The sequence below is a fragment of the Calidris pugnax genome, unplaced genomic scaffold (genome assembly GCF_001431845.1).
Source record: "Calidris pugnax isolate Ruff unplaced genomic scaffold, ASM143184v1 scaffold28, whole genome shotgun sequence".
Lineage (NCBI taxonomy): Eukaryota > Metazoa > Chordata > Aves > Charadriiformes > Scolopacidae > Calidris > Calidris pugnax.
In genome coordinates, this window is record NW_015090842.1 from 8,938,281 (window position 1) to 8,952,176 (window position 13,896).

The window sequence follows — 13,896 nt, forward strand, 5'->3', positions numbered from 1 at the left end:
GGGAACTGGGACATCCGTCTTCTGCTCCCACCTCTTGCCCAAAGCTCACCCACTTTCCCATACCCTTAGTTTTAACACAGGCAAAACCAGAAATGGCAACTAGAATTTTAAAAAGGAGGATGGTGATAGAGGAATGGATGTTCTCATTGCTTTGCTGCGCTCCTGGACCCGTCTGCAAGAGGAACCCAGGGCTTGGGATGTGGCATAAACAAGGCAACCTTTGGCAAAATAAAACTTTCCGAGGCAAAGACCAGCAACAAGAGAGTTGTAATTCAGCTTTCTTTGTTAAAAAAACGAAACAAAACAACAACCCAAAACATAGAACAACCCAAACATTTAACAGATTTGTTAACCACAGACATAAAAGAATCAAGAAATACTAGAAAAAAAAAATACATTGCAGGAGACATCTTCTTTTACAAGGCAATTTGATTAAGTTACTACTGGCTGACCAGCACTTGGTCAGTCGTGGAATAGCTGTGTTGACAGGAACACAAACATTGTAAATAGACAGCGCTTACTGTAGAAGTATTAAGACTAAAAGATATTTACCCCTTAAAATAAATAGAATGTCATCTACAGCAACATTTAAATTAGTAAAATATTTTTAAAGCAACCAAATATAACAAAATTGTAAATCAGATCTAGATTTTCTTCTGTATCTTAAGATCTTTTTTCTGTGTTTTTTAAAAAAAAGAACCAACAAAAATACAAACTTTAGAAGAAAGGTATCTCTGAAAAGTCAGATTATTCACCAGAAGTGAATTTCACCCTCCTTTTGTTCTGCGGGCCAGCGCAAGGTCTGGGTACCACTTAAAACTCTTCCTTTGCAAGGATTTAGGTGGGACACGGACCTCACCCCGTCCTCGGAACAAATCAGGATTTTTTTTTCCCTAGGTGTGGAATTCATCCCAGCGCAGGAGACGCAGCCCAGCCCTGCAGCCCCACATCCCACCGGCCGGGGCCTGGGACAGCATCCGAGCGCTCGCAGAGCCCCTGCGCCGGGATGAACCTCACCCAACGGGAATAATTTAGGCGTAGATATAAAGTCTCTTTTAGGCCATTTAAAAATTAATTCAGTATTTAAAAAAATATTATTCTTTTTCCTCATCAACACTTCAACAGCTGGAGGAAGCAACACCCCTTCTCACGCAAGGAAGGGGGCTAAAAGCAAAGAAATAAACCTCTGGACATCGGTTCCTTATGGGGCGACCTAACCCAAGCCACGTTTCCTACGTGCAGCTGAGCGGCACTTGGCTTTGATTCCCAGCAGCATCCCACACACACACACACACACACCCCAACCCCAGCTGCTAGTTCCAGTTCAGACCGTGTAAACTGGGAAGAAACTTCTCAAGTACAGGCAAAACCAGCATAAGGCTGGTGGCCGGCTGTAGCTCCTCAAGAAGCCACCAGAAATGGAGAGCCCCTGGAGCATCCCTCAAGGCTGAGGTCCCACAGGATGTCCTGGCATGGGCAGGGTCCCCGGGGGAGGCATGGGAGCAGATTCCCATCGCCATGGGGAGCTGGCTGCTGTGATCCCTGGTTGGCAGCCAAGTGCCACCGGCTCCAGCCATCCCAGCCCATCCCATGGCTGGAGATGCTCTTGGAGCTCCCAGGGCCAGCACAAGGCTGCGATTCACTCCGTGGGGCTCTGGCGAGGCGGTGACGCCGGCCGGGCAGACCTCAGCATGAGCCCCAGGGGGAAGCGGAGCCGTCTGGCCCCTGGGCTGCCCTTTCCCAAGCTCCAGTAGGAAGCTTTGTTCCACGTTCCAGCCCTTTCTCAATGGCCAACATCGCCTTCCCCTTTGATGTCATCAGAAATGGGAGTTGTGCAACGGCTTGATGGAAAAGCTGGCGTCCCGCAAGAATAGCCCCAAACAGCCAGAGCGTTGTGTAACAACAACATTTGGCTGTTTCCTTCTTTTTTTTTAATTTATTTTAAAATTATTTTATTTATTTTTTTTATTGAAGCCGGAGAACACTGTAGCCTCGGCTGAAGGCACGGGCACCTTCCCAGACTAAGAGGAAGCCTTCCCTGTGATTGCCCACAGCCGGACTGGGACTCTGCCACTTCAACCATCTCTCTGTGGTTGGGGAAGGGCTCTGCTGTGACCCCACTGCCCCTCAAGGGCTCCACACCGGGGGCAGACCCACAGAGGAGGAGCCCAAGGAGAAGCCCCCATTTATTCCCCTGCCTGAGCCGCCCACAGGGAGAGGGCTCGGAGAACAAAGCCGCTTCTCCTGAGATTTAATCCAGTCGAAGGGTCTTTTAAAGTTTGTTCGACAGCGACAGAGTCCCTTTGAACTTGGCATTCACACGGGGTGCCATTAAAAACAAAAGCCTGTTTACCAGAACACCGTATCTGAGATGGAAAACACTGCAAATACTGCAGGAAGTTAATAACATTAAAAAAAAAAAAAGAGAAAAAAAGAAATAATAATAATAACCCACCTAAGATTACTTAAATACCCCCTATTTTTGTCCAGGAAGGTTTTTCAGGGCTGGTTCCCCTCTCAGTTGGGAAGAAAGTTTCTCATTTAGAAAGAGGAACCCAAGGGGCAAGGAAGCGCCCGCCGCCAGCTCCTGCAGGCCCCTGCCCTACTGTTTAGCAATCCCTGCGGGATGCTATTCCATGAACACCCCTAACAACAGGCTGCCTGGGAGCCTAAATACTTAAAAACAAACTAAGAAGAGCAATAACTGAAGTGGGGGGGTTAGTACAAGGACTGAGGGACTACTAGGGCACAGCCATCACTTGCAGAGCTGCACAGCCACGGCTCCACGGTTGGACTTGATGATCTTAAAGGGCTTTTCTGACCTAAATGACTCTATGATTCCACCAACACAACTGCTCTGGCTGTATTTGCTGAATACTGTCATATGAAATAGATTCACATGGTACCTCGTTTAATTGTAGCTACTGTTTAGGAAAGCAAACGCACAGTCACTGCGGCTGTACGTGTCCTTTGCGGGAAGGGTTTGTCTCCCTTGGTGGTTCCCAACAGGCATGACTGATCACGGGCTCAAAAGAGCACAAACAAACAGAGAAACAACAGAAAAATCCCACATCCAGTGCTGGGAACGATGAGAAATTTTCTGTGCAGTCTCTGTTGCTCCCCTTGTTCTCTGTGACACATCTCATCCCACATTTGAGGAAAACAAGCAGCAAGGAGGTCTTTCACAGGGATGTATTCTCTCTTTTTTCCATAGCAAAATCCAGCTGAACATGGCAAGCCCCTGAGGGCAACAGACACTCCTGGTCACTGATCTGAGTTACAAGCTTTACTGCTGATGCTGCTAGCAGCAGATTCACTCCTAAGAGTGAAAATTACTTTAGTTGTGTTTTCTTTATAAAATGAAATTCAGTTTTACTCCCTTACATCCAGGGAAAAAAAACCAAACCCAACCTCTTATAGCCATGTCACCAAGCTCCGGTGGAGGGGAACCATCAGGCTCAACGGATCAGGGATAAAAGAAATCAGATTTTTGAAAGGTAATCTTTGAGATGTGAGCTGTGGCTGACCAAATTTAACATTTTTGTCATTCTGTGCTGGTACCTGGTTCAGTTTCTTCCTATACCCCCATTGCCATGGAGATGCTGGTGAGATCACCAGCAACCATATGGTACCAATGCCAGAGCCAGCAGGTTAGTACAAAAGAAAGATCTTTAGCAGCAAGTGATAAAATCATGAAAATTCATCAAGAGCAAGCGAGTTAAGGATTTAATTAAGATCAGTTAATTAATTAAAAAAAAAAAATATTTCTCAGTGTGACATCTCCTCTTTAAAACCAGCGTGAAAGGTTCACCAAGAGGATATTGCGTAGTGATCGTCTTCATCACTGATGAAAGTCATTTAAAGAAGTGTCCAAACCAAGCAAACCCCACGCTTTTGGGAGATTTGGACCTATTTCTGAGCTCTCTGTGGCTTGGACTTGAGTGCTAATTTCCATTAGATAGAGGTGGCTGAGAATTAAAATCCCTTTCCTTTGCATCACAATTAATTCTGCTGGTACATGTTAGCACTGCGCTGAACCCAGACCCTGCAGGAAACCAGCCCTGAGACCATTGCAGCCAAAAAGCTGCAGGCCAAGTGGAAGGTGACAGACTGAGGTTCTGCCTTGATGATACAGGTCCAGCACAAGCAGCGATTTCCCATCACTGCCCTGCCAAAACATCTCAGCCTTCAGCTGGAAGAGGGATTCCAAAAAATTAAGAGTTCAGATTTTACGGTTCATGACCTTATTTATGCAAATGTGTCTCCACAGGCACTGGATCTGAGATGCTCCAATTCATTCATTGCACAGGTCCCTGAACAGCCAGGCACTGGCCACAACTTTGGGTTCTTCTGCACTGTAGATACACCCAAACCAGCTGCAATTCTCCACAGGGTAACTTTGCTCCAGGAGAGCTCCACACCGACACGTGTGAAGCGGCACCTGGGCTGGTCTGGGTGTCTCTACACTGCGCTGCCGTGGAAGAAGCAACCCGACAGCAAAGGTTTTCAGCGTGATGATTGTCTCACCTATTCCTCCTGCACTGCCTCAAAGCAAAGACGTGTGGTTGGCAAAGCAAGAGCAAAGAGCTGCACGGAGACACTCGTTGACGTAGCCACGGTCACTGTCACACACACTTGAACAGAAGCTGCCACCTGCTATAACAGACACACCTTTTTTTTTTTTCTTTTTTTTTTTTTTTGCTAAAGAACTTCTTAGAAAGACAAAAGCATGAGCTAGTACCATTGGTGTCCTTAATGCCTCTTCATCCAAAGTAACTCTATGCTAAGAGGAGAATCCAGTAGAAAGCATTAGCTCTTGGAGGATCCTGGCTTCCAAACAGCTTAGTTCACAAAAATATTGAGGAGAAAAAGTAGTTCAACAACCCATTTGCACAAAGCACAAGCACAAAGAAGATCTGTAACAGCTCACTTGTGGGAAAAAGATGCTTTTGATTTCCAGCTGACTATCACCTCGAGCACAGAGGCATCACGAGCAAATTGTTCCAAGAACTGCAGTTGTGCTGAAAAGGTGATACTTTTGACCAAATAAAGCAATGTGTTCCTTAGTGGACAGCTTTGATTACTCGGGAACTAGAGGAATTTTGGGTGGGCTCAGGGGATGGGGCTGCACCACCCACGACAGCAGCTTTCACATGCGGATGGTGGTTCATGCTCAAAGACCACTCCCTGAACGGGAGGGAGGTGGTGAGGGATGTTGGCTGGGTGACCAAGCCAAGCCTGATGCTGCAGTTTTGCATGAAGGAGGAACAGGCCCCCAGTCTCTGCTTCCTAGAGCAAAACAGACCATCTACCTCCAGGCATCTGGGGACATCTGCCCCTTTCTGCACCCCCAGACCCAGCTGGTCCCATCTCCACTGCGTGTTCTAGAGGAGACACAGCATAACAAAGGGCACGGTGACAGGCGATGCACAGACCAACTCCAGGGAACGGGCCAAGGGAATCCCACCTATATTTTCTCTTTGCAAATGGTTTAGGGGCAAACATGAATCACACTGAGGGCAATGGAGAGGGCCATTTGAAGAGCATGATGTTGCTCATGCCATGCTGGATAGCCTATCTACAGAAACACATGGAATGAGCAAGCCAAGGATGTTCTGCTAATTGCAATTCCCTGGGTTTATCAGGAGGAACTCCACCCTCAGGCCTGCACCTGCCCCAGTGCTAATTCACAGGGCCACGGGAGGATTGGCTCAATAGTAGGGAGATGGCTTGGATCTGAGAGTTAAAAGCCAGGCAGTGGCAGGGAACCCAGAGTGCTCTTGTTAGGAACGCAATGAAAGTCAGATGAGGCCTCCTCACATCGTTTCTCTGACACTAATTCTGCTCTGCCTTGTCTCACTTAAGTCACTGCCCGTGGACAGAGTCCAACACATCCAGCAGCACGTATTTTGGTATGACTTTGTGTGTGTGTGAGCGTGTGAGCCAACATCAGCCAACCTTTGCTTCCCAACCACCCTCCCTTGACCAGGTAAGGCAGGTGGACCAGTCTGAGGACCGCCCTGCGGCTCTGCGACAGGCCCAGTCCTGGACACAGCCACGTCCGTAGGGCTGGCAACATTCAAACCGAGCTCACGAGCAGATCCCCCATCATTTGGGGGATCCCAGACCCCAACCAAGTAATCCTACACAGAGCTGAAGTGCAGCCCTCAGTATCACACACACACACAGAGGCTGAGAGGACTCGCTGCTGCCTGGCAGGCAGGACCCCTGTGGAGCTGCCGGCAGGAATTCCTCCTCCTGGCCCACGCTCGTACCAAGAACTTCTCATCGCAGGGTTGCTCATCTGCCGGGCTGAAGGGTGGTGATGGAGGAGCTGGAGGAGGCAAGGCAGAGCTGGGGGGCATGGTGTCAGACACGAAGCAGCTCCGACGGGGGGTGCTCCAGTGCCTGGGTTTCGTTTACGAGGGATCAGAAGCGTTTTCTCCTTGTGGTGTCGTCTTAAAATAATATTGTGCGTTTCCTCGAGCTGAATGTCTCTGCTTTTCCCGCTTAGGATTCTTGCGGAACCACTTCCATCAGTTTCTGGCACAGGACTGTTGCGGAGACTATGGGGAAGAAAGAGAAGTATAGGTCAGAGAGGGCACGCAGAGAGCCCAACGTGTATCTCGGTCTCAGTTCATGACGCTCTGCCCCAAAAGGGCTGACCCATTTGCCTCCCCACCGTGGTTCTGAGCAAGATAAGTCCAAAGGCAATTTAAGACTTGAAAGCAAATGAGCCACGGGCTACTCTCTACTCACACCCAGAACTTAAACTCGTAACACCAGCAGCTCTGCCCCGGCAGCAGGGATGCTGCACTGCCCCCAGAGAGGCTCCAGTACTTTGTGATGCCAGTTTCTAATTGCATGGTGACACGGTAACGACGTTTGGATGCCAGGACTGCAAGCAGCCAGAGTCAGGCACAGTAGCAGGAATGGGTGCAAAAAATGTGAGGCGATGCTTTTATTTCCAGTTTTGAAAACCTGGGCTGTAGGTGCACGCAGCTTCTTTAAAGGCTCAAGTACCCAGGACAAACCCAAATCAGCAGACTGAGCACCAGGCAGAGTCCACTGCCCTGCAGAGAGCAGGGGAAGAGCAAAGGAAGCATTTCAGATGCAAGTTGGCACAGGAAAGGCGCCAAAGTGAAGTCACGTTATTTTTCCACCCGTCGGTTTCGGTGGCTGGTACCCAAACACACCTGTGCTTTCTGCTGCTTCACGGCCTGTTTGGAGATCACGAGATAGTCTGGCTGTCTCATGGCTGGCTAGGAGACAGGTAAAGCTAACACTAATTCTGACTACACTCAAAGTCAAACTCAGATCAGTTGGAGGTGATGAAATTATCTGCAATATATGAATATACACATGTGTTTAAAGCTCATATGTTTCTAACTGGGCATTTGCAGGATTATCATTCTGTGTTCCCAGAATATTTTCTATATTCTCCTTACAAGCCTGTGGTGGCGGAAAACAATTAATATGGTAATTTGCCACCCAGGCACTGCAAAAATGGCTTTTCCAGGAACTGAGCCTAATACTCAGAATAAAAAAGTGAGTGACGCGTGTTTAAAGTTCTTATGTTTCTAACCAGACATTTGCAGGATTATCATTCTGTGTTCTCAGAATATTTTCTATATTCTCATTACAAGCCTTTGGTGGCGGAAAACAATTAATATGGTAATTTGCCACCCAGGCACTGCAAAAATGGCTTTTCCAGGAACTGAGCCTAATACTCAGAATAAAAAAGTGAGTGAGTGTGTGTGTGAGAGAGAGGAGGAAAAAAAAAAAAAGAATAACAAGTGCTGAGCACTGTTGAAAGCCTTTTTCTTCTTCATAAAAAGCATCCAGCTAAGGCTGGGCATTTCTACTCGTCTGCTTTTCTAGGTCAGGCTGTTGTACGAGAGCTGGGAGGCAGATGGTGGAGTTTAGTTACTTGGACAACACGGACTGACTTTCTTGATTCAGTTGTTCAGACAGAGGTTACAGGTGCCAAGCGCAGCCTCCCCACCCCTTTGGAACACACCGTGGGGTCATGGTCAGCTGCTGGAAAACCTTGTATGAAGATACCTTAGAAATAAACCTTGTAAGATAAAACATCCAGGGGATTTTCCCCTCCCTCTGCTCTGCTGCCACATTTTGATGCCAAGGTCTGGATCAGCAACGTTAGCACTGGCTAAGAGATGGATTGGGGCTAATTCTGAATTTTCAGCAGTCAAATTGAGGCCAACTGTGCCCAGACTGTTACGCTGTTATTTCTTTTCCCTTCCTACACCACTAGAGAGGGATTCTCTGCTGATAAAAGACTTGACCCTGTGCTTTCACAGGAGGCGGGAGAAAGGCAGCCGTGTGCTCCGCTGCGTAACAACCACCTGTTTGCCAAGATAAAAAACCATAAATGGTATTTGGCCCAAACTTTGCAATTATTGCAAGCCAGCGTGTGTTTTGGGTGCTTGGTAGATAAGGTAATCATCAGGTTAGAACTCGCTACCATTACGGAATAATCGATCAGAGCCAAGATCCTGGAAGCTTCCACTAGAGGAAGGAGAGCCAGTGGTACCAGCTGTAGCACGCTCACCGGGAAGCTGCTATTTTTAGGGCTGGTTGTACTTACAGATGCCTTGGAGAACCCACTTGGGCTTGTTTTGCCACCAGACTCCGAAGAAGTAAACAGGGATCCCGCTGAAGATGATCGCAAAGCCAATCGCACATTCCTTCGGCGTCATCCAGAAGGAAACGGCGATGAGGAACAAGCAGGCCAGGATGAAGAAAATGGGCAGGCAGATGTTCACCTAAAGAAGGGCCCAAAGGACAGGTTAGAAGTTGTATCAGGGGAACAGGGGACACTTTCCAGTGAATTTTATCTAGCCATACGGCCTGAGGAGGGAAGGAGTCCATATTGCACCATGGACCGTTATGTGGACAGTGCTCCTGTCTGTCCCAGTGCTCTGAACAAGGGGACCATGACCTTCACGAGGAGGGTATCTATTCCGGCAGTGCTCTCCAGCAATCCTGGAGAAACTGGAAGTAGGCAACACCTAACACACACGTTTAATACCAGCCAAACAGAGTAAGGAGATGTGGCCGGCCAAGACGGCGTAAACCTTCCTCAGCACCCATTTTTTTTTCACCCCAATTCCGCACTTGAATGATTCCTTATAAAAAGCACCCGCACCCACAGCATGGAATCCAGCAGCACCCATGGCAGGAGCCGCAGCATCTTCCCTGCAGTTTCTCAGGGCACTCAGCCACGCTGCTCTGAGCAGGGCACACGCTGAGAGCAGCCCAGCTTTCAGAAGGAAAAAAAAAAACCAACAAAAAACCCAAAGGAAACACCCCGCAAAGAGTTACGGTGCAGGTCCGTGAGTTTGTTTCTCTCTGGCTGGCTGTTGCCTGGCAGAGACCTGAGCGCGCAGGGGGACGAGCGAGAAACATGCCTTTAAGGAAGGCAGACATGCTTGTGGCTGACATGATCTTGGCCTCCTCCCAGATGGGACACGGTGCTGCCAAGCTGGCCAAGGACAAAGAGAACAAAGTTCTCCTCTCTGCAGGCGTGGGTTTGCCTGCTTTATTAAAAAACTATTTTAAGTGAATTCCATGACGGTACAGAGCGTTTCACCGAGAGCCGCAGCCTGGGGTTTGTCCTGGGGAATATGTTAGTCACCCAGAGCTCCCCACTGGGCCACCCCACCAGAACACCCCGCATCTCTGACACCCAGAGCCTCCTTCACTCCGATGTCCTCCTGCACCGATTCGTGTTCGGCAGATTTCCGTGCAGCAGGAACACCTGCCTCAGCCACAACACAGCATTTTCCCTGCACTCTGGCAATCCCAGTCCCTCTTCCATACAGGACAGAGCAGCCATACTTGCAGAACCTCCCCTGGTGCTGAGAAGGGGCTCGGGGAGGACCCACCACGCCATGACCACGCTGCTCTCACCTTGATGGGCCTTTCCAGCTCTGGCTTCTTGTAACGCAGCCACATCATGCCGATGATGGCCAGAGCCACGCACAGCCAGTTGAAAAAGCTGAAGAAGTTGATGACTGAGAAGATGTTGTTGGAGAAGGCATACAGCAGGGTCATGACGCACTGCAGCCAAAAAAAAATACAAAGCCATTAGCAAAGAGAGTAAGGAAAACCATGGATGTTACAACACTTAATACAGGTATTTTAGAAGAACTATCTGCCAGGGCAAGAATCACATTGATTATTTTTTTCCTTATTTAAGCCATTTTCAATTGGTGCCTGGAGCAATTTCAAAACAGAAGTGGAATATGAGGATATGATGAGAAGGAGAAGGTTCTATCCTCTCCTGTAGGCGCGTGCAGGAATGACTGTGTGGTGCCCAAGTAACCCCCCTCCAACCACTCTGATGGGATCCTACCCCCAGCCCATTTCTCAATACCAGGACATCACCACAGACTCGGGTACTTACCGTGAAGATGAGGGATGGCACAGGAGTGAGAAGCCTGGGGTGAATCATAGACAGGATTGAAGGCAAGTGTCCTTCTCGGGATCCCACGAAGAACAGCCTGAGGTGAGGAGAGAGAACAGTTATCACCTTCAGCCCCAGGCTGGGGTTTGTCTTCAGCAAAAATCAAGTGGGGACAGCCCAAGCCCTGCCTAGACAGGCTCCACACAGGTTTTCCACCTTCGTGGTGCCTTGCACGATGCCAGGTGTGCCCTTTTCCTACGCACTGGTTTAGTGCCTGGGTCAGACCCCAGCACGAGCCACTCTGCACATACACCATTGATAGTCCCTGTCTCAGAAGGAAGGCTGGAGATGGACAAAGAATGCAAGAAAAGATGTATTTATAGCCTCCTTTTCAGAGACATCAATTAAGTGACTTTCCTGAGACAACCCAGGAGATATGTGTCAGAGCTGGAACTTCCACAGTCCCCGTCCTTTCTCCTCTTTCTGGAGGGATTCTCAGCCCTGAAGTTTCCGAAGTTTCTGCTTTTCATTAAAGCCACTTTCTCAGGCAACATCACTGAGCCCCAGGCCTGTGTTTGTTTATGTTCTAATAACTTCAGCAGGACTTCGCCCGAGGAAGAGAAGACTAAGACCACTGAAAGGGTTTCCTTTAAACTGGATATGGTTTTGAAGTCTTTAAAAATTATTTTTTTTTTGCCTTCCCCACATGGTCTCCAGACCCTTTAAACTTTATGTCTACCCACAGCCACTCTTTGGAGGACAACTCCAAACGAAGATGCATTAAGCATGGCTTGTAAACAAAAACCACAAAATTGAGTAAGAAACCTACCGGGAAGAAGTGAAGAGAGATCCATTAACAGATCCAAAGCACGACAAGCCAACAAAGACAGGTATGATCCAGGACATGACACCAAGGTGGTAGTTCCCAAAATCCTACACGGGGGGCAACAAGACAGACAGTTCACGCCCAAAATGCCCAAAAGAATTCACAGCTGCCTACAAAGATTTAATAGTTATAGACATCTGAACAAACGACATGGCTTAGTGCTGAAGGTGTTATGGAGTTTTCCATATTCATCCTGAAGAATCATATCATGGAATTGCAAAAAACCATAAAACAAAACAAAACAGCAGAAAATGCTTCCCCCAGAATCGGGACACAAGATTATCAGAAAAGCTACCCAAAAGTTCAAGACCAAACAGAATCTGGGAGGAGATTCAGACAGGCAGCTATTGCCAACTGCTGAGTAAGGACTTGGGACACAGCCCCTTAGAGATGCAGAGACCTGGAGCTGGAGTTTGGTATCACAAACTGACCCGCGCTCCTTCGCTGCAGTTTTATGCCAACACTAGGACATTGATTCCAAGACTCTCAAAGACACACAACTAGAGCAACGCAGCAGAGCCTGGCATCTCCAACAGCTCAGCCCAGGCTGGAGCGGGGCTGGGGACTAACCCAAAGGATGGAGCACTGTCACCTGAATGGCCCAGACCAGCTTATCCTGAACCAGGAGATCCCCCTTCAGGCACCCAACAATCCTGGTCACACTCAGTTCACAAGGTCATACCACGCTGCTCACTTCGGAAGCAATCAGGGTTTCTGACCGCCGTGGCATTTTAATTAATAGAAGTATTATTTTTCTCTCTTAATTAAAACAAGGAAGATACAGAGAGAGAACAATCTAGTGCAGTATTGACTGGAATGACCTTTTCCCATAAATACCATGCTCTGGTAACTGATGATAAGTCATGAGGCCAGCAGCAACCTTGCATATTTACGAATTAAGAGCAGCGTTAACTGTCTGCCCACCCTTACTATTGTCTGTGATTAATCCCACTCGGTATCACACTGTTCTTCCCTCCTCCCGTCACAGTTGCTCTTTATCTCCTGTCAACCATCAGCATTTTTTTGTACGCAGCCACGATCAGCACGGAACAAACTAGGGGACCGTACGCAGAGATTGTGAGTTCGATTTAACCAGCCCTGGAAAAGAGCTGATGAGTCACATCAGAAATGCACGGGTCTTACCACAGCCACGGCTTCGGACGTCAGCATCTGCTCCGTCGACAGGGTCGTGAAGTAAGCCAAGTTTGTCAGCACATAAACCAAAGTGACTACAGGTAGCGAGATGATGATAGCCAGAGGCAGGTTTCTAGGAAGAGAATATCAATTGTAACGGAGCGCTGCGGGCTGGGGGGGAGAACTGCCCACACCAGGGATCGGTGCCTCATGCTCCAGCCCTCCTGCTCTTCTTTGGCTCTTCAGCAATTCCACTTTCCCAGCCACGGGCTGCTCCCCTGGGAGAGGAAAGGACAGCCACAGGGGAACAGCCTGGGGGCTGAGAGACGTAGAGGGAAGGATTATGGCAGAAGGGACCTTTTGACATGGTGCTGGGGGACATGGTTTAGTGATGGGTTTTTTTGTCAGAGTTAGGTTGATGGTTGGACTAGATGATCTTGAAGGTCCCTTCCAACCTAGATGATTCTATTTTGCGTGGAAAGACTCCAGCCATCTGGGCAAGCAGTAATTCAAGATCACTGCAAAGGCAATTAATTAAAAATACCCCTCCGTGTCTGTTGCTAGCCAGTGGCATTAGCACATTCCTTCTCTTCTGGGCAAAGGAGAAGCATTTGTGCTGGTGGGTTTCTCACGGGAGGTGGAAAGATCAGGGATTTAGCGGGCAGTTTTTAGGCTCTAACTCTGTGCAGCTGGCTGGACTGATGAAACTCAAAGAAAATGAGTTTTCAGACACAGTCTGAGAGGGTCTGTAAAGACGAGGCTGTGTTGGTACAAATCTGCCTTTCCAAATAATCTAACTTCATTTGCGAACGGAAACTGAAAAAGGGAACTCTGCTTGATGCCACGTATAATTGGTCTAGTGGAGCTCAAAGCCCCAGGAGGAGAGAGTCAAATACCATGACTGCATTCAGAGGACAAGAAAATAATTGCAAACTGCAAAAACCTTTTTATAACTGTGTTTGTCAAGGAAAGGGCATATCAAATCTTATGCTTCCCGGCAGGCGCTAATCACTGCCTGGGTCAGCCAGGAATGGGTTCTTGCACCAAGTGACCCTGAAGTTCATATCCACCGTGCCTCACAGGCACCTTCCCTGGGACCAAAAATGATTTCTCAGCGATGTCCCGCTTTGGTGTGGCCCACCCTCACCTCACCAGGTCCCCTGCATAACCCCGAAAGGCACGAGCAGCGCAGAAAGCGGCTATTGCTCAAGAGAACAGGAAGGGCACATGACAAACATATGCACAAACAAATACTCTTGTGGAAGTTTATCCAAGACTGTAATAAAGCCACGAGTCCTTCTTCCTCGCCTATGATTCAGAGAGGTGCCATGCCAAGGAAGCAGGACTTTCCGACACCACTGATAATATTAGCAGTACAGGAAGGCAGCACGAGCAACAGCCCTTCTCATACAGGGATTATTATTCCCCTTCCTCTATTCCAGGGAGG

General features: G+C 48.3%; 1 protein-coding gene across 1 annotated transcript in view; it reads right to left on the reverse strand.

The window, feature by feature from the left end:
- Positions 1–255: 255 nt before the first annotated feature.
- Positions 256–13,896, reverse strand: part of LOC106888268 (large neutral amino acids transporter small subunit 1) — a 40,606-nt gene continuing 26,965 nt past the window's right edge. The window contains exons 5-10 of the mRNA XM_014942373.1: positions 12,459–12,582; positions 11,259–11,362; positions 10,430–10,526; positions 9,934–10,083; positions 8,609–8,786; positions 256–6,566 (exon numbers count right to left, since the gene is read on the reverse strand). Coding sequence (XP_014797859.1) covers positions 6,511–6,566; positions 8,609–8,786; positions 9,934–10,083; positions 10,430–10,526; positions 11,259–11,362; positions 12,459–12,582 — 709 coding nt within the window. The 3' untranslated portion in view covers positions 256–6,510. The remainder of the gene's footprint in view (positions 6,567–8,608; positions 8,787–9,933; positions 10,084–10,429; positions 10,527–11,258; positions 11,363–12,458; positions 12,583–13,896) is intronic.